The sequence below is a fragment of the Schistocerca piceifrons genome, chromosome X (assembly GCF_021461385.2).
Source record: "Schistocerca piceifrons isolate TAMUIC-IGC-003096 chromosome X, iqSchPice1.1, whole genome shotgun sequence".
NCBI lineage: Eukaryota > Metazoa > Arthropoda > Insecta > Orthoptera > Acrididae > Schistocerca > Schistocerca piceifrons.
Window position 1 is genome coordinate 170,226,397 of NC_060149.1, and position 24,602 is coordinate 170,250,998.

Sequence of the window (24,602 nt, forward strand, 5' to 3'; positions counted from 1 at the left end):
ATTGGGATAATCCTAACGAAATGCAGTCCGAAAACAAAGGAAGTAGGTTACAGTACACTTGTTCACCCACTGCTTGAATACTGCTCACCGGTGTGAGATCCATACCAGATAGGGTTGATAGAAGAGAGAGAGAAGATCCAACGGAGAGCAGCACACTTCGTTACAGGATCATTTAGTAATCGTGAAAGCGTTATGGAGATGATAGATAAACTCCAGTGGAAGACTCTGCAAGAGAGACGCTCAGTAGCTCGGTACGGGCTTTTGTTGAAGGTTTGAGAAAATACCTGCACCGAGGAGTCAAGCAGTATATTGCTCCCTCCTACGTAAATCTCGTGAAGAGACCATGAGGATAAAATCAGAGAGATTAGAGCCCACACAGATGCATACCGACAATCTTTCTTTCCACGAACAATACGAGACTGGAATAGAAGGGAGAACCGATAGAGGTACTCAAGGTACCCTCCGCCACACACCGTCAGGTGGCTTGCGGAGTATGGATGTAAATGTACATGTGACAATAACATCCCTGTAATGGACTGGCCTGCAGAGAGTCCTGACCTGAATCCTACAGAGCACCTTTGGGATGTTTTGGAACGCCGACTTCTTGCCAGGCCTCACCAACCGACATCGACACCTCTCCTCAGTTCAGTACTCTGTGAAGAATGGGCTGCCATTCCCCAAGAAACCTTCCAGCACCTGATTGAACGTATGCCTGCAAGAGTGGAAGCTGTTATCAAGGCTTAGGGTGGGCCAACACTATATTGAATTCCAGCATTACTGATGGAGGGCGCCACGAACTTGTAAGTCATTTTCAGCCAGGTGTTCGGATACTTTTGATCACACTGTGTATTTCCCATTTGCAACCTTCAGCACAACTGCATTCGTATTACGGATATATTCTTTAGCTGGTGACAACCACCATTTCAGCATTACAGAAAACGTAGCCCCTGCACCCACTAGCACCCAGACTGGTTGGCCATTGATGACGACACCAGTGAGATTTCCTTACATGTTGGTAACTATTTGTCCTCGAAGGATTTTCATCTATGGCAGTGCCATCTCCATAGGTGGTCACCTCGCTTAGTTTTCCTGAGTTTAGCAGCTAGGTGAGTGACAGGGATGAGAAGCTGATACAGTCTGTTGGGGAGTGACCTTGTCTATGGAACAGCAATGGGCTCCATCCTAGAGGTTGACAATAATTGTTTGCAGTTGACTGACAAGAATAGAACTGTTGAGATAGTTGATGTCTGGTGGTGTAGTAGTCATTGAACACTTGTTATCTTTCCCCACAGCAACGTATGAGTCCTGGGCGTCCAACATGGATATACACTAGCATGTTGTCCTCTGTTCTCCAAATGTCTGTTCTTCTGCAGGGCTTTACACTTGGTGGAGAAGCTGGTTGTACCTACATTGATTGGATACTGGGTGGTTCTTTGATGGCTGTGTTATAAGTCCAATTTGACTCAGACCATTCTTCCTGGATATTAGACTGATGACAGATATTGATGCTTAAGAACAATACACCTCTTCTTCAACATTCTCTATTAGCTCCTGCTGTATGGGGTCAACATTAATGACTGCTATCTCTTGTTTACTTGGCCCAACAGTTCTGACTGCCATAACTGCTGGATTTCTTTTCTTATTACCTAGCATATGAAAGAGTGAGATTATGGTCATCTTCCACAACTGCCACAGGGGACCACATTCGGGTGTCAGTCATATTTGTTTCGTTCAGCTCTTTTTATGTTCCATTTCGTCAATGGCTGGCTCCATCTGATGTATTTCTTGGTGGACGTGACATCTTTATCAGAATAGTTTGGTACATGTCCCATACTCATTTCATTAAGAGAAAGATTTTGTTAGCTTCTGTCACATTCAGATACACAATGTGGCATGGGACCAAAAATTTCTGAATGTAAGACTGTGTCATTTACACATGAAATTGGACCCTGTTCTTCAACTGTTCTTCCATTCTAAATTGACTTACTGCAGATCGTCACCGTACATACACTTTCCTCCCCCTGTTTTGGGCTGGAATTTGTTCCAGTTAAAGAGATTCTCTTCATTGTTCTTGAACCCCTGCTAGGCTGTGCCGTCCAAGTAAAAGTACACATTTGCCAAACACATACCTGTTGCATCTGGCAACTCCTTTGTCATGTCCTGACCAGTGTCTCCAGAAAACACTGGTGGATGCCTGACATGCAGCTGTTTTGAAATTCCCTGACAATACAGACCTTGGGAAAGATGGACTTCTTGCGTTCAGTTCCTGTCTTTGCAATGCAACAGCTTTTATGTTGCCTAATTGGAGCTACAGTGATGTAGATGTTTCAAAGCACCCAGTGTCTCCACCAAACAATGTCACATCATAACCACAATTAAGTACAAATCGGAACACAGAGTTGTCAAGAAACTACAACACTTAGCACTCAGATAACAAATTCCTTATAGTAATTCAGTGACAGATGCATTTTATTAAGCTGGTGACTAATTTAGAACTAGCAAGTTCATTTTCCAGCCAGGCCTATTAAAGAACTGTGGTAGGGAAGGTGAAGGGTCGACACTGGTTTATTGGGAGAATTTTAGGAAAGAGTGGTTCACCTGTAAAGGAGACTGCATATAGGATGCCGGTACGACCTATTCTTGAGTACTACTCGGGTGTTTGGAATCAATATCTGATCGCATTAAAGGAAGACCTCAAAGCAACTCAGAGGTGGGCTGCTACATTTGTTACCGGTAGGTTCGAACAACACGTGTTATGGACATGTTTCAGGAACTCAAATGTGAATCCCTGGAGGGAAGGCGACATTATTTTTGAGAAACACTATTGAGAATATTTAGAGAACCAGTGTTTGAAGCCGACTGCCAAACAATTCTACTCCCTCCAACATACTGTGTACATAAGGACTGCGACGATACGATATGAAAAATTATGGCTCACAGAGGCATAGAGACAGTTGTTTTTCCCTGGCTATATTTGTGAGTGGAACAGGAAAGGAAATGACAAGTAGTGGTAGAGGGTACCCTCCGCTGTGTACCATACGGTGGCTTGCGGAGTATCTACATAGATAATTAGATATAGATATAGATGAAGATGAAGATGTAGATGTATATGTAGATGAAAGCTGCTCTAATAGTGATTCGTTAGGTGACACTCAGTTCACACGTAGGTAACACACACCTGATACATAATCACACTAGGCTCCACAGCGTAGTTCAGCTGCACTTTGTGAATACACCTATATTGTGAAACTGATCTGATATTCTGTGTGACTATGTATCATGTGTATTACCCATGTGTAAATTGACTGTCACCTGCCGCAGCACTATTAGTGCAGCTTTAATAGGCCTAGCCTGAAAATGAACTCAATAGTTCGAAACTAGTTGCCAGTAAGCATAACGGAATTAAAATACAGAGAAACCACTATTTTAATTTTTACAAAGAGAAAATATAACAGACAGCTGGCTTAATTCCCACCCCCCCCCCTTTTCCCTCCACTCCCTCTGCCCAACAAAACCTACATTAAGCAAACCTCAAGTCACTCAATGGTAGTTAAGCTCCCTCAAAGTGCTCACCATTTGATACCAACCAGTTAGCACGTGGTGCTTCAGACCTCCACTGGAGTCAGCATGCATTACAGTTTGACACTTACAGAGAGATCAACGCAGAACCCCTGGGAGAGCATGAAAGTAATTCCACTTATGTTATTTCCTGATAAATTAAAACTGTGTACTAGTCTGGGGTTTGAAACTGGACCTTTGACTTTTGCAGGCTCTTACAAACCGACCTATACAAGCATCACTCATGACCCAACTTTACAGCACTGCACGCAGTGGGAAAGTTCCAGTTAAGAGTTCCATTCCAGTATACACTTTTTTATCGGTCAGAAGTTTCAGAACAGCAGAGATTTTAATGCAAAGTGAAAAATTCATTCTGGAAATGGGCCTCAACAATATCCTTTCTTTCAGGAAAGGTAGTCTAGCAGAAGATGCAAGACACCTTTGGTGACACTGAAAAGAGAAACTGGCAGAACTGAAACAAATACAGTACATGAAAAGCAAGGTTCTCAGTTCAAAGTCCAATCCAACACTCAGTTTTAGTTTGTTGAAAAGTTTCAAAGAAGTGCGCATTCTCCTTCACAGTGAAAGATTAATTTTCATTCTGTATAAGATTAATGGTGACCTAGAAGATTAACATACAAATCACTGTCACAAAATCAATACTTTGTGAAGTTATAGAGAGCTCAAATATGCATGTCTACAGGTCCTAAAAGTTACTCAAAGTGGTTTCATGATTTTCTGAAGAATTCCTGGTCAGTCTTCTTTGATCTATATTCAGATTTCATTGGTATGTACTGCTTCAGGGCACTCATCGGCCAGTTGTCACTAAAACTCCTGCACATTCAATTAGCAAAATGATTCATAAATAGACAGTACACTCTAGTTGGAACTCAGTGAGAGTAGTGTTATGAAGGAAAGATATGACTTTAATGTCAATAACTACCCTGATGCAATGATTGCTTCTATGACTACACGCAATCTGTAGCAGTCAAAAACATAAATCACAATCCTCAGTTGACTGCAATACCATACCTGTCCTGAGATACATTTTGTATAATTCTCAAATTTCCCACTGTTAAATGACCTTTAACTTTCAACACCTCAGGATACAATGGATGCATCAACATAAACAATGACATGTTGGCTGGCAACAAGTTACAAAATGAAATAAAATCTCACTTATCCTAAGTAACTGACATGCATATTAAGTAGCTGACTGCAGCTGTTCTGCATAATTTGGAGCATCATACTTAACAAAAGGTAGGCACAACAGTGTGGCTATGCACAGGTATCATTCACAATAAACACTATTAAAAAAACGTTAATAGACTCAACAGCTATAGCTATGCTTGGGAAGTCACAACGCGCAAATTCGTAATATTTCTTCAGCTTGTTCCTGGACTTCGATTACAACATGACAATCCCCAAACATGTCACCTTGAATGTGGAAGCTTTCTTTAACCAACACTTCTATCCTGTCTTATTTTATGGCTTGACATGAAACTGAATAGAAAAACAGAATAGCGTCATTCAGAAAAGACTATAATTGTATCCTTCAGGCCAGTGTTTTGTGGACTTATACAAAATGGACTCAGAAATAGCATCTTGTAATTATATCAAATATCTTTCTGGTTTTATGTTTCAATGTAAAACGTCTCATTCTAAACTGGAGTGGATCTGCAAAACATCAATTTTTAGCTGTAGAGTAGCTATATCAGTCTAATACTGTATTTTAGTTGTTTACTTGTATCAACATTAGTCTCTTATGGTATATACATCATGATTCCTGATAATTCCTTGCTAGCATTTTTTTGTTTCTTTGTTTTTATTTTTCCCAAGAACTGAATGGGATACGAAGCAGGACAAAGCAGGGCATGAGTGTACTGGACGCACATAAACGATGGTCAAAATTCAGGATCTACAGCCACTAAGAGACACACACACATTAGACATAACACTTGTACCAGCAGAACTCTTGCAATATGGGTGGCCAGACTTGGGTCTCAGATTAGTGGAATGATGCGTCCCAAACCAAATTTCTTGATGTCACTTTCAAGCTCTCATAAATTTGTCACATGCTCTGTCAAAGCTAACAAGAAATTCAGCTGACTGCTGGCACACAGAAAGGTGGAGCAGAGTAAAATGAAAGGGGGTGGTGGGTGGTAACACCTGCTTGAGGGTACAGGTTAGCATCCAAGCAATGTTGTTTGTTGCCTACCTCTGTCAATGAGGTGCATGGTCAATGTGATGAAGCTGAAAATTGTGGATGACTGTCTTTAAATGCACCAAAGTTCATTCTGTACAGAAAGTGGCACCTTTTGCAGGTTTACTGGTGCATACAACCATACTGGTTTACTGGCAGTGGTAGACAGCTTATTCATTTCAGAATTTCCATTTAAAAAAATATCTTCATGAACGTGGATCACTAGTATGCGTTCCGGCTCATGGCTATAAGGCACCTTGCTATTATGAGGCAGGAATTTTTATATGAAGTTAACACCGATACTTACAAACCTATTGCCAAATGAAAAAAAAGGGGGGGCATTGCATTCACATCTAGAGCAGAGACGGAGGAAAGGGAGCCTTAATTAATACTGCCCACATAGTTGTCCAATTACAGTGGGCAAATGTATGCCAGTAGAGAATTGTGCAACAGTGAAAACACAGTACCTGATATGATGAAACACATTTCTGCCAGTTGATGAAATGTTATGTGACATGTTAATTGTAGATATCAAAAAGTCTAGCAGGATGACTGTATGGAAGAAGTGGTGAAACATGGAACAGGCTCTGTGGTGTTCTGAACATGTTTTGATCACACAGAAATAGACTCTCTTGTTGTTCAGTCAAAACAGCAACATTGAGCTGTTGTAGACTCACATTTCCCTGCTTACCATTCAGCTCAACAAGTACTATAACATTATGAGACTGGCTTTAAACAGTTCTCATATACAATTATGTTATAGCTGTTACTATAACGCAAGAACAACATCCAGAAGCAACCATTCATTTACACTGGCTCACCAAGTCCTCACATTGAAAACTCACAGTACAGCACAGCACAAGCCAGACACAGTCTTCACGTAATATGACCAATTTGCATTAACTGTCATGGCTGAAGTGGCTGAGCACCAATATTTCCTACGTACACACAGTGCTATAGAGAACCACAGTTAATGTCTCTAGCAACTGCAGCCTCTATGGAAAGCTGCAGGGATTGATTTATTGATACCTCTTTACACACTCTCCATGCAACTAGAGTCATCTTTTTATACACACAGTATAGCTGCACAATAAGTCATACATTGGCCACACATATTCTAGTAGTATTTTTGAATCAACAAGTATACGGACAGACAAAAGGCAATGATTAGCAGGCATGTCATGCAACTAGTTTGCATTCACACTAGCACATAGTATGCCATCTCTACATTCACCACCACCATTCCTCTTCAGTTCCTTACGCCAACCCCAAATCCCCAAATAACCCCAACCCCCCTTCCTCAGCTAAAATCATTTTCCCATGATTATCCCAATTGTTTCCATTGGCTTACCTTGTTCCATGCCAAAGAAACATTCTTTTATTGAATGTTTCTTTTACTTGCTGTTTTATTCTATCTGTACTTTTACACAATGACTATGAAGTCAGAAAGTTTGTAAACCTAATGAAACATTTTCAGGTATTCAAAAATAGTACTTTTAGTTTCATGAAGTTAAAAAAATATCACCACTTGCGAAGGCTATTGAAATACTGATGACTAAACTTTTATTGTTCAGTGAGCTTAATATTATGCGCCTAAAGTGCACAGCATTAGGGTTTATTCATTCCCATTGTACTCTGTAGTGATCAAATTAGTCAAATATTTAGAGCAGCAGTTTAAAGAATGCTGTAAATTAATTCAAAGTTATTTCTCAGTTGGAGGAGGAGCAGGAGATTAGTGTTGAAACATCCCATCAGCAATGAGGTCATTAGAGATGGAGCACAAGCTCGAATTAGGGAAGGATGGAGAAGGAAAGCAGTCATGCCTTTTTGAAGGAACCATCCCAACAATTGCCTTAAGTGATTTAGAGAAATCATAGAAAACCTAGATCAGGATGGTCAGACACCGGTTGTAACTGCAGTCCTCCCGAATGCGAGTCTAGTATACCCCACTCAGTCTCTCTTTCTCTCTCAGTTTGAGATTCATATCTTGCTGCCACATTCTTTGAAAGGACATGAAGATTAAATGCTCAAGGCAGTTTTGTGCAGAATTCAACAACATGGAATGCAACTTTGAGCACTGATATCATAGAGCTAATCATAACATCACAGAGGTCTGAGCATTTGCTTTACCTTATGGATTTTGTACTATTGTGTAATCATTTATATATTTGACTGTCACTATAATAACCCACGTTAAATTTAACCAAACAGACTAAATTTTATAAACCATTGACATTCAATTATTTTTTTTTTTTTTGTGCAGAAAATACATCAAGGCTACCACTGATTTAGAGATATATATGAAATTCACATACTAAAACACAAAAAATAATGCTCAGAATACCTGAATTAGGCAGCAGTGATGAAAGGGTGCGGGCCCTTTCATCAGCCGTTGGAAGGAGTGCACTCCAGCCAACTTGCAATGCAGCCTGGGCTGCAGCCTGAACAGAACCCAGCACTCCACGATTACTAGCCAATTGAACCACTTTCTCTTTCAAGTTTATTAAGAGACTGCTTCCTGATGTAAGACCAACACTTGCCACATCCATATTGTGCCCAATTAGCACATGTAACTGTAAATTACAAGGAAACAAATTAAGCCCAGTTTACAGAATCTTACCAAATGAGCATTACAAATGTAGTCAGTTCAGCCATACAAATGCAATTATGTAGCCTAGTAAATGTAATCTGTGTTTCCTTCTGTGGAGCTTTTCACTAGAGTGAATCTCATAACTATAGAACGATTATACCTACGATCAAGAAATGATGTATGCTCAAATATAGATGAAAATAATCTTTATTCTGAAAAATTAAACAGTAATAAATGGCAGACAATGAAATCACCCACTCATGTCTTCAACAGCAGACAGTTCACACACATAACTGATATGATAACTATAGTCTGTTCAAAATTACTTTATGGCTGACAGCTACAAGGGAAGTAATAGGAGGAAAGCCCATGTGGGAATCACAGACCGTATTCCGCCAATCTCAAGACCCGTAGCTGCAGCAAACACCCAATGTTACCATACCTTCACCCCATTACCTCCACGCTTCCCACCTGCAACGGCCTTCAGTTTCAGCCATTTTGCCCTCCTATGCAAGCATTGGACCCAGTGATTATGTTTGTGTTTGCAGTTGCAGGAGTTATTACTTTATTTATTTTTGCTGTTATTTGTTGTGCAGCACTGAAAAATGTCAGTAGGAAGTTCTCTTGGACAGGATATTGCTGTACAAGGGCAGTGGAGAGAAATGGTTTGTACATTACGTGCCTACTTTGAGACTGGAAAACGTAACAGTTGCCCACTGCTCTCTGTTAACAAGGTAATCAACAGAACTGTGGTGGCCCTGAACAGTAAACAAAAAGACTGTTGTGAAGATTGGAAAGGAAATGTTTAAGAAAGAAAAAGAAACTGGAGAAACATCAAAACTGAAAACCCTTGGAGAAAAAAAGTTGTATGGATAAGTGGACTACCAATATAGATTCGTTTGCGCAAGATACGATTTTTTGTCATGTTTATGATTATTATCGCAGAAAGAAATATATGATACTCTGCAAGTTATTGATCATACTTAAGGAATTGGAACTTTTTTAATGCAGTTGCACATCATTATTCACAATTTCACACAATCTAGGCATTCACTATGGACATTTCTGTGGTCATATGCTGTTGAGAGAGGAGGCTATAGCTGCATGGTGATGCCATTTTTTTAATGCAGATCCATAGTATGTAAATGGATGAAGTGGTGTGGCTTGATGAAACATGGTCAATTCTGGTCATTTTTATCAAGCAGGACAGAGAAAACATCTAAACAACAATGGTAATACCTCCTGGCAAGTGGGGCACACTTAATTCTTCTTCGTGCAGCCACTGTGCAAATTTCTGTCCCAAACAGTTTCCTGATTTTTAAATTAAAAAACACAGAAGACTACAATGAAGAAAAGAACCACAATACATTTACAAATTGGTTCATACAGTCACTAATATCAAACCTGGGAAACCTATCAACAATTGTTCTATGTAATGGTCCCTACACTTCAGTTGCGGTTGACAAGGCACCTACCATGCCGATGGGGAAGGAATAAATGATTGATTGGGTCCAGCACCAAACTTCAATGTGTGTCATAACCTTACAAAGAGGGAACTTATGGGAAAAAATCCATAAACCACAGTTCCCCATATACAAAATCCAGAATCTCACAAAACCATACCGGCAAACAATCGTTAGACTATCACCCTACCATTGTCATTTCAACCCCATAGAGTTACTATGGGCCCAAATTAAATTTACATTTCCTGGAATAATAATAAATTTACTATCTCTGCAGTCAAAGCACTCGCACAAGAAGCTGTCAGGAACATCATCACACAAGAAGCTGTTAGGAACATCACCACTGAAGACGGTAGAAAAGCCATCAAACGTGCACAGAGCAGCATTGAAGAAGCATGACAGACTGAAGCTGTTTTGGAAAATTCAGAGAAGGAAGTGATTATTTCATTGAATAGCAACAGTGACACTAACATGTCAAGCATCTGTCACAGGTACAAAAGTGACATCAGTGGAGTTTTTCCATTATTACCATAGAAATGGGGCACAGCTGGATTCAGCTGCATGTTTGGAGCACACAATTTACAATGGTAACTAGCTACATAAAAATTATATTGTCATAAGTTTTGAAACTTTAAAAAGAAAGCCTTTTCAGCAACTATTACCATATGTAGTTCGTTTTAGTAATTCAGTCTGTATCAAATAAAATAAATATTACTGTGTACAGTATAATTGCTACAATACCGTCTTAGTAATTCGTTGCTGCAGATAAAACTAAAATCAAAACATAGTGCAACTTTTCCGCTACAAATTGATAATAGTTCCATATCTGTACACTGAATAATTTGCCTGTTTGAGTGAGTTGCACGAAGCGTAAGACTACGTGCACGTGCCATTCGGGATGTGACAACTCTGCTCCATGCTTCTTCATGTTCCTGCAGAACCGCCAATCATAAAGCAATTTTGAGCAGACTATAAATAAAACATTTTTGTACATGTTATAGTTTTTCAGCAGCAGTGGCGTGACAGAGAGGGATGGCTTACATCATATACTTATAAGTGAATCAACAGACTTTGTCACTGGATCAGGGACTACCAAATGCAGTTACTAGGGCAAGTAATGAAAATGTGACAAAATGGTGTCCTTGTGATCGTACTGGCATGTTAGGACTGCACTTCCTTGTGGACACAGGTTCACATAATGTAAATCACTGTAAAGTGTTTAACAGTAATTTTTACCATTCTAGTATCACTAAGTTTCATGTTGCCTTTAGTGCCATTAAATCCAGCTATTCAAAGACATTTTCATTGGCAGAATTTTGTCAATTAAGGAATGAGGACCTGTGGCTTGCAAGTATATCTCCTGGTCATAGTACACGCAAATGTCAATGATTAAAATTCCAAATCCCTGCATCAACTTACATAGTGAAACAAAAGATACTGTGTATGATAACCCAGCTGTCAGATGTGAAAGTCTAACTTGGCAGATCCCTGTGACCTTCAAATATTTTGTGACAAGTTTGTTATTATTTCTTAAATGGAAATGTGTTTAATATTTTTATCACGTATTTCACATTTAACTTGGAATCTGCGGAAGAGACATTAATGTGTGTATACACATTTTAATATGTATTCCTTTTAACTTGTCTACATCCTTGAAAACCTGCTCACAAAGGATCTATGGAATAAAAGGTATATCTACTCTAATCTAGTCCAGATGCTTAGCAGGAGGATTAATCTATGTGCTGAAACAGCATTCACTCGCTCATGTCATTTCACACAGAACTAAAATAACATTTTAAAAAATTACATTACAAAATCTCTCATCACAGATATCTAAAGTCAGTACAATAGTTATGATGAACTACTTTAACTAAGCTCTAACTAAATGTGCAGAAAAGTTCTAGTAGACTGTAAATAATGTACGCTTGTGTGTGCCTGTTGATGACAAACACTTCCTCTAACTGGTGAGTGGTTTCCTTCACTCCCAAATTATTAAAATCTAGAAAGCAATAAGAAGTTCCCACATTTTGCCTTACATCTGTTAGTAAGTATGAAGGTTTGCTTCCTATTTTCATCCTGATACTGTTCTAATCACCTCTTACAATCCCTACATGAATGAAGTCGAAGCCAAAGTATAATGCCACAAAACAGCACAATGAAAGCGATTCTGTCAACTCATGTTAAGTTTTTGTGAGATCTCCAACTGACTGTAAAATCAGATTGTTCATAGTTGCTGTAACTTGTTAACATTAATTAATAAACTAATGTGATTTATGACACTTTCAACTCCCAAGTTCAAAATCATCCTCCAACACAGTTATGACAATGGTGATAATTATGTATGTGCGGCACTCAACAACATGGTAATCCGCACCCTTATGGTGAGTCAGCATGCCAATCTCGAGGGAGGTGTGTGGGCGGGGAGGGGGGGAGGGGGGGGAGGGGGGGGAGGGGGGAGGTGGGGGGGTTACAGCTGCCCCATGAGCGGTGTTGTTTATAATGCATTAATGTCCACCTCCCTTCTCTAGCACTTTATGGACGGGGCCCAACAGTTCACAAAATTTCAAAACCCATGTGAGGTATGTGTCAGTGTCAGCAAGGATTGTGGACAAATCTCAAGTCAAATCAAAGACTGCCCTGATCTCAGTATTAAAACACACATTGCCAAAATATGTTAAACTGAAAGTGGCTCACTACAAACAGTGCTGGATCCTCCTGTTGGAGGAGGAAACTGTGCGTTAAAGAAGTACATCCTATGTGCTGTCTGATGAACGGCACCTCCTTCTATAAGTGTGGCTGGGATGAAGTCCATCTAGCCCGTGTGGTCGATTTGAGTGGCTGCAGCTTCTTGTCTGACACTCCCAACCATTCAGTTTCTCACAGACACATGATTCTTCTGTCAGATAATGAGATGACAGCATGCAACGGAAAGGCACATTGACATACCACATCATACAAACACGTTTCTTTGGCTGCCTTGTCAGTTATAATGTTTCCCCATATCCCAATGTGTCCAGCAGGAAGGAGGAGATTAGTGTTCAACTTCTCGTTGACAACGAGGCCATTAGAGAAGAACACAATCCCGGATTAGGGAAGGTGGAGAAGGGAAGCAGCTGTGTCATTTCGAAGGAACCATCTTGGCATTTGCCTTATGCAATTTAGGGAAATCACGGAACACCTAAATCAGGATGGCTGGATGTGGGTTTGAACGGTCGTCCTTCTGAATGTGAGTCCAGAGTCACAATGTGTGCAAATGCAAAGTAAAAGACCTCTTTGTCTCAGTGTTGGAGTCACTGTAAGGTGTCATGGATGAGCTGAATCAACAAGTGTACTTGGTACATTTGGTGAATCACATGTACTGCACTGAGCAAGTTGGAAGAGATGAGAAAACTTTTACTGTGATGCTTTTGAATCAAATCCTGACCCATCATAATGCCACATAACACTGCATTATAATTTGTAAATTGTTCCAGTAGGCACGCCTGGAAAACCCTATTTGCGAAAACAGGGCAAAATCAAGGGCATACTCTTACTGGGATCCATTCATATAAACAATGATAAAACGGTGGTACTAAAGAAAACAGAGATATTAAAATATAATGTGGATTACAAGCTTTCTTTGAGCCCCAAAACAACAAAAGGAGGCACTTTGTTCCTTTCCTGGCTGTGTATTTGGGAGACTAATAAACCCATATCTGTGAGACAGTCAGTAGCACTGTATACCAAATATTGGCCACATGGGGCCAATTCCTAAACTGTCACCCAAAGTTGGGATGGACCACCACACTAAATGCCAATGATGGAGGCAACAATGAGGTGTTCAGTGCCTGTCAAGCCAGGAGGAGGTGCCACTGAATCTGTAGTGGTGTTTCATTAGCCTCTGCACACAGACTCTTAAGTGGGCTGGTCTAAAATGCTCCAGTTGATATCTGAATGCTTTCATGGTGGACAGTGTCTATATTTTGAGGCAAGAAATATGGGCTGATCCCTAAATCACACTGCCGTAATCTGTGATCTGACAAATGAGCCACAAAACTGCAGGGGGTGGAATCTATCAGTTCCCAACACCTCTCCACTGAGGCACTTCACAATATTCAATGATTTGAAGCCCTCGTTTGCAAGTCTTTTAGGTGCAGGAACCAGGTTAAGTCAAATAGTAGGAGCAAAAATGGCACATTGTCCTTAAACTTTAAAAGAATGTCCCCCATTATGTACTCTGGTGGGTGAAAACTGAAATGAGCAGAGTTTAAGTTGAAAAAAGTAGTCTTCTCAAGTGAGAACCTTTTATTGGTCTGCTCCCAGCCTCCTTATGGTCAGCTAAAGTTGCCTTATAGTCATCATAAGATCAGAGGGAGAGCAGAAGATGGCGAAGTCATCCACAAATAAAGAACTTTTAAATGGGCTTCTGACTGCAGAGGAGTGATAGTGATGCAAACAGTGTGACACTCACAAGGAAAAGGCCTTGTAGGGAAGCAGCCTACTCACGCCATATAGAATTCATATGCTTTCCATTGTGTGCCAGCCTAGTCCACTGTAACTAGCTATGACGTCACGAATGTTGCGCGATACCTTAAAAGTAAAGTAAATAATCTGAAAAGTTAATAGCATGTCAGGAGTGATGCTAAAATGATAATGTGTTAAGTTTCAGTTTAATAACTTTAACAGTTTTCCGAAATTTGGACATTTTATGTAAAAATAATCGATGCAACAGGAAGGAGTTAGAAACTTCAAAATTTATATTCAGATTCCTTTTTCATTGTAATTTAATGGAACAGCATGCTGGGTCTCACAAAGTAATATTTTGGTTGAAATTCATGATTTCTGTTTTTATGTCCTAAAAGTTCAGAAGGCAAGATAGATTGAGTAAGTGATTAGATAAAGCTAGGATGTTTAGATTTAGGTAAAATGGAGATACATTATAATAACAAAGATGTGAGAAGTTTCCAAAAGGTAGCTATAAAACTATAGCTGTAGCGTCTCTCCAAAGGGCAAGTTCAGAGCTCATCTATCGTGTGCAGTGAAACTAAAATAATTCTCTCACCAAAAGTATTTAATCTAGCCACATCAGAATTTTATATTAGATACTTACCTGTGTGCTGATTGCACAATTAAATTGAGAGCTTCATCAGCCATCAGTGAACGAAGCAATTAATTACTTAGTAACTTGAAGTGGTGCTCTACTAGCCCCAGCTGCTAGACAGGAAGGCAAATTTTGTCGGCTGCACTTTCGGTGGTCCACACTGCAGCTATATAAATAAGAGCGCTGCGAGCTAGAGGTGGGCCCCAGTTCTCTTCTAGATTCGTAGCAGCACGCACTCTATGTCGGAAGCTGCATCACGTCTGTGCAGTTGCAAGGAACAGCCTTGGATGCCGTATTACGTAACTCGGTATGCACGTAACCATTACTAGCGTGGTGTTTGATGACTATTAACATTAAATTTTGGTGAGCATTCACTTTGGACATTTACATCGATAACGATTATTAAAAAGGTTTGTTATCTAGGGATAATAGGATCCGTGCAATAGACTCTGAACAGCTCTGATTGTACAAGAGCTGATAGTAGCATTTCTTGGGTAAACTTTTGTCTGGAACTTTACGCTTTATCGTTTTCAGAATATAGTGAAAATTGTTATAGTAAATTGCATTTTCTATGAATCCCAGATGGCATCCTAAATCCTCAGCATAAGGAACTTCAATGATCAATAACTTTATTTCTCCATCAGAGATCTTTAATTACACAGATTATTTTAATTACAGGCATCACGTTTTTGCTAATCACTTTCTGGTTGCCAACATTGTAGTTAGAGAGCCTGTGTTGAGAAAGGTAACAATAGAAATTTTCCACCCGCTGCCCCACAGCCTCTGACATGGCCAACTGATTCCACTTGCTTGTGTATAACATAAACCGAAAGACTTTAAGATAATTTGGCTCAACATCCATCTAGTTTTGAGAAAACCACTTGTTCCATTCATGACACACAATCAACTAAAAATTGACAAGACTGGTAGATAATTAAAAACTGAGTATTTTTCATCAACACTTATAGGGCCTGCAAACACATATTTTCCTAGAAATCAAGAAATAAATTGTTATGATTTCTGCCTGTGTACCCATAAAGTAAAAGCTTTTCAACCAAACTGCCACTGGCGTAGCGACCGAGCCATCTGGCAGGGGAGCAGAGAACCAGTGATTGATTCTCAAATGCATTCTGCAGTTTATTTTCTTTTTTTTTTTCTGCATTGACACTGGTAGGAATAACAGGGTTACTAAAGTGATCAATAAGGAATAACAGAAAGGTCAGTAAATAAATTTTTCAAATGACTTGGAACAGTAAATACTTAAGATTTTAAGCCTCACTGTGTGAAAGTAATGCCAAGTAATACCACTGTGAATTCATCATGACTGACAACAGACAGTCGACTGTGCAGTGTTTATTTACAGTGAAGGATGGTACAGAATTTTATCTGGATGGTCCAGAATTGCAATGTACTTCTGGGAACCCAATGAGCATTCCACAACCACGCAGTTGTGACAACAATTCATAGCATAAGTTACAATCAACTTTCAGGTGTCGTACGCACTAAAATTAATTAGTGAAAAGGAAATATTGATAAATGTAAAACAAGCCTGTTTTCTACCAAATGTTCAGAAGGAATGATGTAGTTGCACTTAAATTGTATTATTAGATATCCTTGGTGCCATGAGTATATTTGCTTTGAATGTTTGTATTACATGTAGCAGCCATTTAGTTGTACAAAGTAAAGTAAGGACATGTAACAGGGTAAATAAAAGGGCACAGTAAGGTAACCATGATTAAAAGTTTAATTCTTTACTAATTCGAGTCATTTGAGATATTTATTTGTCTACCTTGCTATTATTCCTTATTTATTATCTTATTGACTCTCCCATTATCACACCATACATGACAATAAAAGAACCCGACAATTACGCACCATTAACTTTAGGGGTGGTTTTCTCAAAAACAGAAGGGTCTTGAACCAAAATATATTACAGTCTTGCATTTAGATTTTACACAAGCAATCTGCCAATTGGTTGGCCGTGCCTGAGGCCTGCCCTTGGGAGTGCACTGCCTTGGGAAACTACATACTCCTGAACAAAGCAATCAGACAGGAACTCACCAACAAAATATTGAAAGCACCAGTCCTTGAGGAAGGAGTTTGGATGACACAGAGATGGTAAAAAAGTGTTCAGCTAAAACCTGAGCGTTTTCTTTATGCATGCCCACCAGGACTCCATTTCTCAACTAGGCAATAACGTGAGGTTTACTGACTTTGCCTGAAATCTGCCTTATTGAGTCCCAAATTCATGTAGTGGAAGTGGGCCGATTAATGGAAGTCACAAATTTCTACCAGGAGTTCCTCTTTCATTTCTTTTATCTCCTGCCTTGCTTGTGATCTCGCAAACTTGAAGGCACGGAGATTTTCTGTAATTGAATGGTGTCTGAATTGCTGAAAGGGACAGGCTGTCATCAGAGGTGGTTGCTAGAGTTGGAAATGGAATCGACAGCAGCTCATTGGATCAAACAGATGATACGGCCCCATGATCTCCTGGGCACAATCCTATCGTTTGAAGATGGCCTGCAGACTGTGTCACAACCAGTTTGCCCTCTGAAATATCAATTTTGTAATCTCCTGTTGGCACTCTCCAAGTCAGCAGGTGGCCCACACCAGAAAGTGAGCAATGGAGTGCAGATTTATGGCCACTCCCCACTAAACTGAGTCTGCAATAGCTGGGGAGCAAAAACAAAGCTCAATGGCTGAAGATGACCCTACAGCTGCAAAAAAAAAAAAAAAAAAAAAAAACTGTGTCACCTAGCTTTAGTTTAAAAGGCAGACACACTATGAATGGGTAAGGTGCTGAATAATTTGACCCCTGGAGCAAGTGGTAGCCAATGGTTCATGAGATGGAAGCTATAAAGAACACACTGTGATCTCAACTGGTATGACACATTTCACTGCAACTGCCTGTATGGTCATGGTAAGAGGGACAGGAGAGAAGCAGCATCTGTCATCAATGAAAAGAACTACCACAGCCTTAGCCCTGTCTCCAGTAAGATCATCTTTACTGTAGGTGTTAGCCCCTTAATTCAGATGTGTCAGTGACTTTAAAATGAGTTTCTTGCAAGCAGATGGAGATCGGTCTCTCCTGGGCCAGTAGCTATATTTTTTTCAAATGCAATTGGTATCCATTTAAGTTCCATTGTAATATAGAAGAACATGCCGGAGCCATCGATTAGCGAGTGTTGTCCTTGTCCCTCTCCCTCAGCAGTGATGGTTTACCTGACAGATCAGGGGAATGTTAGACGGTGCCCAGGTCTCCAGTTCCTCCATGTAGATATAAGTATCCTCGATCACACAATCATCATCAGAAAGGGAGAGTGCTTGGTGATCCAATGATTTTGCTGCCACTTCGTTCAATTTTGAATAACTTTTTGTGTGGCATTGTTTTTACTTGTGGGAAGAGTTCATTGTATGGATAGAGAGGATGGCACAGTGAGCCTGTGATGGTGTGCAGTAGCATGTGGCTGAGGTTCCAAGTCAGTCATTGATGGCTTCCAAATGGTTTCTAGTCAAGTGTAGCTTTTCTCCTCAGGTACACTGATAAGTGCACATACTCGTATTTGAATTTGTGGTCTGGGTTTGTTTGAAGGCATCACACTTGCTGATTCGCTTCTTAAGGGCTGATGCAAACGTTAGATGATATACAGCACTGAAAGCTTATATAGCTTCGCCACAGGGTATGCGTCTCATAACATTCAACTCCTGAATTATCTTTTCTCATTATGAACTCCTCACTCCCTGCTTCAAACTGAGTGATCTGTGGAGCAGTTCACACATTTCAGAGGAAGTGTAAAAGAGTCGCCCGATTCGTGATCTGAGGCTCCATGATCTCCACAAGTAGACCTCCCGCTACATGCCATAGTGATATGACCAAATCTTTGATATTTGAAGCGCCACATTGGGTTTGGAACAAACGGCTGAACATTTAAGTTTGATATAGGCTGCAAGAATATGTTTAGGTAATTATGGAGCGTTGAATTTTAAAATAAACATTGCAGTTTTTTCCAAGATGCCATTGACTCTCCTGATATAGTTTTGCACTTTCACAATTCCAACGTTTTTCCACTCTTCACTTAACTTCTCAGAGTCCATCTCTACTATATCAGAGTAGGTAACCAGGCCCTTACAGATGTTAAATGTGCTATGCAGCTTAATCACAACAGGGTAGTCACCTAGGGCCTTGCATCCCAGAATCTTAGATACTTGGTGTGACATGACGGTTTCATCTAGAAGTGTTTCATTATGAAGTTGTTTAATGCTTTTTAAGGACCCAGCAATACCCTCCAATGCCTTGTGAATATAGAAAGGGGAGACCTTCTCAAAGGTTCCCTCTGCTCTCTTGATTACCACGTAAAGGGGAGGGGGGAGGAAGGAGCTAGTAAAATTATATTAGCGTAAGTCTAACAGAGAAAATAAGAGACGTGTGGAATGGTATGTCATTCACATCAATGATCTTTCCAACATTAGTCCTCATGTCATCATCATTTCAGTAATTGCATATTCTGTTACTACAAGGGCATCAGTAGGCTGAGAGGTGTCTGTTGAAAACACGAGCGTAAGGATCTTCTGCATGCTAAAGTTTGTTTCTCCATGTATGTGCTGAACCAGTTTATGGTTTATGTTCCTCTGTATTATGGACTTCATTCTACCAGACAGATTTTTGTCTTCTCCCACCCTCCCTCCCTCCCTCCCTCCCTCCTCTCTCTCTCTCTCTCTCTCTCTCTCTCTCTCTCTCTCTCTCTCTCGATCCCCCCCTCCCCCTCCCCCTCCCCTCCCTCATGTCGAACCACCTGGGGAGTTTGTGGCACAAGATTGATGTGTTAAAGGAACTGCTGCCTTCATAATGCTGATATCAATATCTTTTTCTTCCCTGAAGATTCCTTCTTCATAGGAGCAACTGGCACAGGTGCATATATTGGCACTCTGTTCCTTGGAATTTCTTTCTGTGATATTGCTTCACACTTATTTCAGATTTTGAGCAAAACACAGCTTGGTCTGAGGTAGCATGTTTACTACACTGACCAGTTCTCAGACTTTTGAAATGCACTAGTTGCAAGCAAGATTACATTACGACATGTTTCACTATAAAACTTTTTTGCCAATTTTAGAGTTTATGCCCATTTTTCTAGTACATCAGTAACATTTTCTCAAATGTATTCTACTGTACCTTACTGTAACAAAGTCATTGTGTCACAATGAATTTCTTTAGTGTATTTATTTCAGAGCACTAAAGTCTTGTCCTCTTTTATTGGACTGGATGTTATTACCAGTGAACAACCTCTTCCAAGCCACTGGAAATAATTAAATATTGATTACTGGGTTTTACATAGTTTTGACATATAGTTGGGACAAAACATTCTGTCCACAGAGAGCCCCACATTCCTATGTAAACCAAACACAACTGCCATATAACATACTTTTCACCATCCATTCACTTACTTAGTTCATGGTTAAACATTAGAATGAAGAGTATTTTTGTAGAGCCTTGCTATGTGGATGGATAAATCTTGATCTTCAGTCATGATACAATTCCAGCTAAGGAACTCTTGGTTCATCCAGTATCCCCAGACTGGAAGAAAACAATTGAGTTGCTCCACTCAGCACAGCCCCTGGCACAAAGGAGAGGGTGGGATGGGGAAGTATATAGACTACAGCATTACACAGCAAGAAACATTACATATTGCAACACTAGCAAGGTATGTTTAATTCTGCTATACATCAAAATAATACACTGAAGGAAAAAAATCACAACACCAAGAAGGAGTTATGTGACATAACCAAAAGTTGGTAGGCATGTTTCTACATCTGAAACATGACACCTATTCAAATTTCATGACAGTCGCATAAGAGCGCTAGTAGTGCCACTAAGAGGATTCAAATCAGGTTTGCTTTAAATACTCACTGTAACTGTCATGAGCATGTCACCTTTAAGACTGGATGTTGTGAGTTGATGTTAGTCAAGAATGCCTTTAAGGTGACAAAGAAACCATTATCAACACCTTAATGAGTTTGAATGAGACCTTGTAATAAGACAATGAGAATCTGGATGCTGCTCCTGCAATATTGCAGAAAGATTGGAAGGATTGTAGCCACTGTACATGACTGCTGGCAGTGGTGGTCACAAGGATATATGGTCGCAGACTGGGTTCCAGACAGTCATATAGAACTACAGAGAGGGAAGCCTATCATGTTTGGTGTATTGCTGTTTCATGTCGTACTGCATCTACAGCAGCAATCTGAGCAGCAGTTGCCACCACAGTGACACAACAAACTGTTACAAATCCGTTACTTGACTGACAGCTGTGAGCCAGGCGCCCTGTAGCTTGCATTCCACTGACCTGAAACCATTGCCATTCACGATTCAGTGGTATCAAGTGGGAGCTCACTGAATGGGAGGGTGGAGGTCTGTTGTATTTACTGATGACAGCTGGTTCTATTTGGTGACAGTGATGGCCATGTGTTGCTTATGAGGAGGCAAGCTGAGGGCCTGGAACCAACCTTTCTGTATGCTAGGCACACTGGACCTACACCTGGAGTCAAGGTCTGGGGTGTGATTTCATATGACAGCAGCAGCACTCTTGTGGTTATCCCATGCGTCTTGACTGCAAAACTGTACATCAATCTGGTGATTCGATCTGTTGTGCTGACATTCATGAACAGCATTCCACAGGGCGTTTTCCAACAAGATAATGCTTGCCCACGTGCTGCTGTTGTAACCCAACATACTCTACAAAGTGTGACAAGTTGCATGGCTGCTCGATCAGCAGATCTGTCTTCAACTGCACACATATGGGAGATAATTGGATGACAACACCAGCATCATCCATGAACAGCATTAACTGTCCCTGCAGTGAGCGACCAAGTGCAACAGGCATGGAACTCCAACTCACAAACTGACATCTGGCACCTGTACAACACCATTCATGCACATTTGTGTGCCTGCATTCAACATTTTGGTGATTAAAGTGGTTATTAATGCACTAACATTTCACATTTGCAATGGCTTGTCTCACACTTACATTAACTTGTGATCTTGCAATGTTAATCACTTACATGTGTTACCACACAAATATGTTCATGAAATTTCATTACTCTAAATTAATTATTTTTTGGTGTTGTGATTTTCTTCTTCCACCAGTGTATATTTGGGGTCTGTTTTTTTGGACATGTCCAAAAGAACAGACATCATTTTGATCCTGCAGCCACTATGAATCACGACACAAAGGGATTAATGACATTAGCTGTCAATGGGCATTGATTTAAATCAATGGGGAACATTGAAAGTTTGTGCTGGACCGGGATTCAGACCCAGGAATTCTGCTTACCAGGCAGATGCACTGACCACTGCACCATCCAGACACGAACTACACTAGCACACCTCCCATCAGTTCCAAATTCTCAACTTATCCAACACTACTGATGTAGTGTTCCTTGCCCATTATCCCCATTACTTGCAGTGTTTTGCCAATTCTCGTATGAGTTCGAGCATGGTGTGCATCCACACTGTCTCACTGTCTATCCTTGCTCAAAATTCCAACTTTCCCCACTGATTTAAATTAGTGCCCATTGGCAGCTAATGTCATAATTCCTTTATGTCTTACATTAACATAAGTTTTGCATTGTTTCTTTTTATCATTTCACATAAATGGTAAGGGGATTACTTCAACAAGGGTCATAGTGATTCCTCCTCCTCCTCCCTTGTAATGTAATACAAGTAGTATAAACCACAATGTAGTAATATCAGTTACGCAAAACATTTTGAAGTAAATATTTGAAACCGTATCACAACACAAGTGTCACTCTAGTGTTGTCAAAATATATAGAGGAACTTGCTTAAAATGGAATTGTATGGGACTAAAATAACTTTCCAAATTGGACAAGTTCTCAGATTACACAAAACTCATTCACTAGGCTACATAAAATTTGTCTGGTATCATGTACACAAGTATAAATCTGTAATTATGCATACCTTCCCTCCTGCACAGTAGATGTTCATTTACTGTATACTGAACAACAGCACTCTACAATATTACACTAACTGATAGATAATATGGCATTTCTTTATTTTCACTCTAACTTTAAGTGTGTTTATTGTTGTATGTACATACATACTATTCCCATGTTTATTTGCTTTACATTTCACTTTTTTCACCACATATCAAGGAGGGTTTTTGAATTTCCTGTTCAAAATTGTTTCTTCTGCACAATATTTTGCACTATACAACAGTCCTAACATCTTGGGAGAATTTGTATGTGCTGAAAAACGCAAAACATCTTTTATGCATGCAGTAGCTTCTTCAGGCGAATTAATTTTTCTACAGACGTCATTTTGCTCCTCTTCTTCTTCCTTTGTTTCTCCCTGACCACCTTCCGCATTGCAGATTTCTATTAAATTTGTTGCTGATGTAAAAGTGGAGTGATTTGACAGAAAGCCATCACAGTAAATGTAGTCACATCTACACTGCATGAAATGTTTCGCATGTTCATTAATTCAACAACCGCTGCTGCATTTTCTTGAGCTTTGATAGCCACTGAAGCAACTGGTTCTGGACCTCCAAACCCCACTTTAAGCACTTGGTAACAGTTTCAGGCTTTACTTCCCTTACTGCCAAGCCAATCCAATTTACTGCGACACTTTCAGCTTCTTCAACGTTAAGAGACATTTAACAATCACCTACAATGGTACTTGAAAGTGTAAATAACCTCTGGATCCATGGGTTTTGTGAAGCTGGTTGAACCTTGTGGGAACCAAGCCAATTCCACATTTGATAACTTGACTTTCGGGTGGCAGGCTGAGTCACCTACGAAAATGAGAACTTGGTGATTTCCTTTTTACATTTTGGCACTGAAAGAGCCAAGCCATTCTTCCATAAATCCATCCACCATCAGTGCCTTTTTATTGTTTCACCATGAAACTGGAAGCTTACTGATATCTATGTTTCTGAAACAATGTGGTTTTGCTTCCTTTCCAATCATCAGTGGCTTCTTCATTTTACCTAACACGTTTCCACAAAGCAGTACAGTGAGCCTTTCCTTGAACATTTTTCCACTAATACACTTTTCACGTTGAATTGCTAGAGATTTGGATGATAGTGCACAACAAAACTGTCCTGTTTCATTGACACTGCACAAGTCTTTTGAATCATAATTTGCAATTAGGTTGTACAGTACTGTCTTTGAATTCTGTTGCTACACTATCCTGCACATCCTCAGCTACCTCACACACAGCATTCCACACCATGTTGTGCTTAGTTTTGAAACTGTCCGACCATCCTTTGGGTCCCTTAAATTCTGTATTTCCAAGCTCCTTGGTGACTTGCAGTGCCTCACTCTGCAATGTTGGGCCAAACAAAGGTAAGTTTTTTGCTTGTGCACTTACAAAACATTCCCACACTCTCTCATTAATTCCTTCATTTTCAGTCTTCTTCACCTTTCTTTTCATTTGCCCGTTCCGTTTCACCCACTCATCCTGTATCCTATGCTTCTTTCTTAAAGTATCATAAATTTATGTTTTACTGCATTTGAAACACAACATTATTTCGCATATAGAGTGTTTGTCATTCTCATTCGACTCATTTACCACAACCTTTCCGTTAAGTTTAAGTGACAAATACTTTTTGCTCAATATCATTTATCACATAACGTGTTATTAGTCAACTGAAACAGCCAGAAAAGAATGCAAGTAGTGCATCTCTTTCCAATGAT

The 24,602-nt window shown here is 39.9% G+C and overlaps 1 protein-coding gene across 1 annotated transcript in view; it reads right to left on the reverse strand.

The window, feature by feature from the left end:
* LOC124723043 (E3 ubiquitin-protein ligase HERC2) overlaps nt 1-24,602 on the reverse strand; it is an 819,840-nt gene that overhangs the window by 616,546 nt on the left and 178,692 nt on the right. Inside the window, exon 18 of the mRNA XM_047248222.1 lies at nt 8,106-8,334. Coding sequence (XP_047104178.1) covers nt 8,106-8,334 — 229 coding nt within the window. The remainder of the gene's footprint in view (nt 1-8,105; nt 8,335-24,602) is intronic.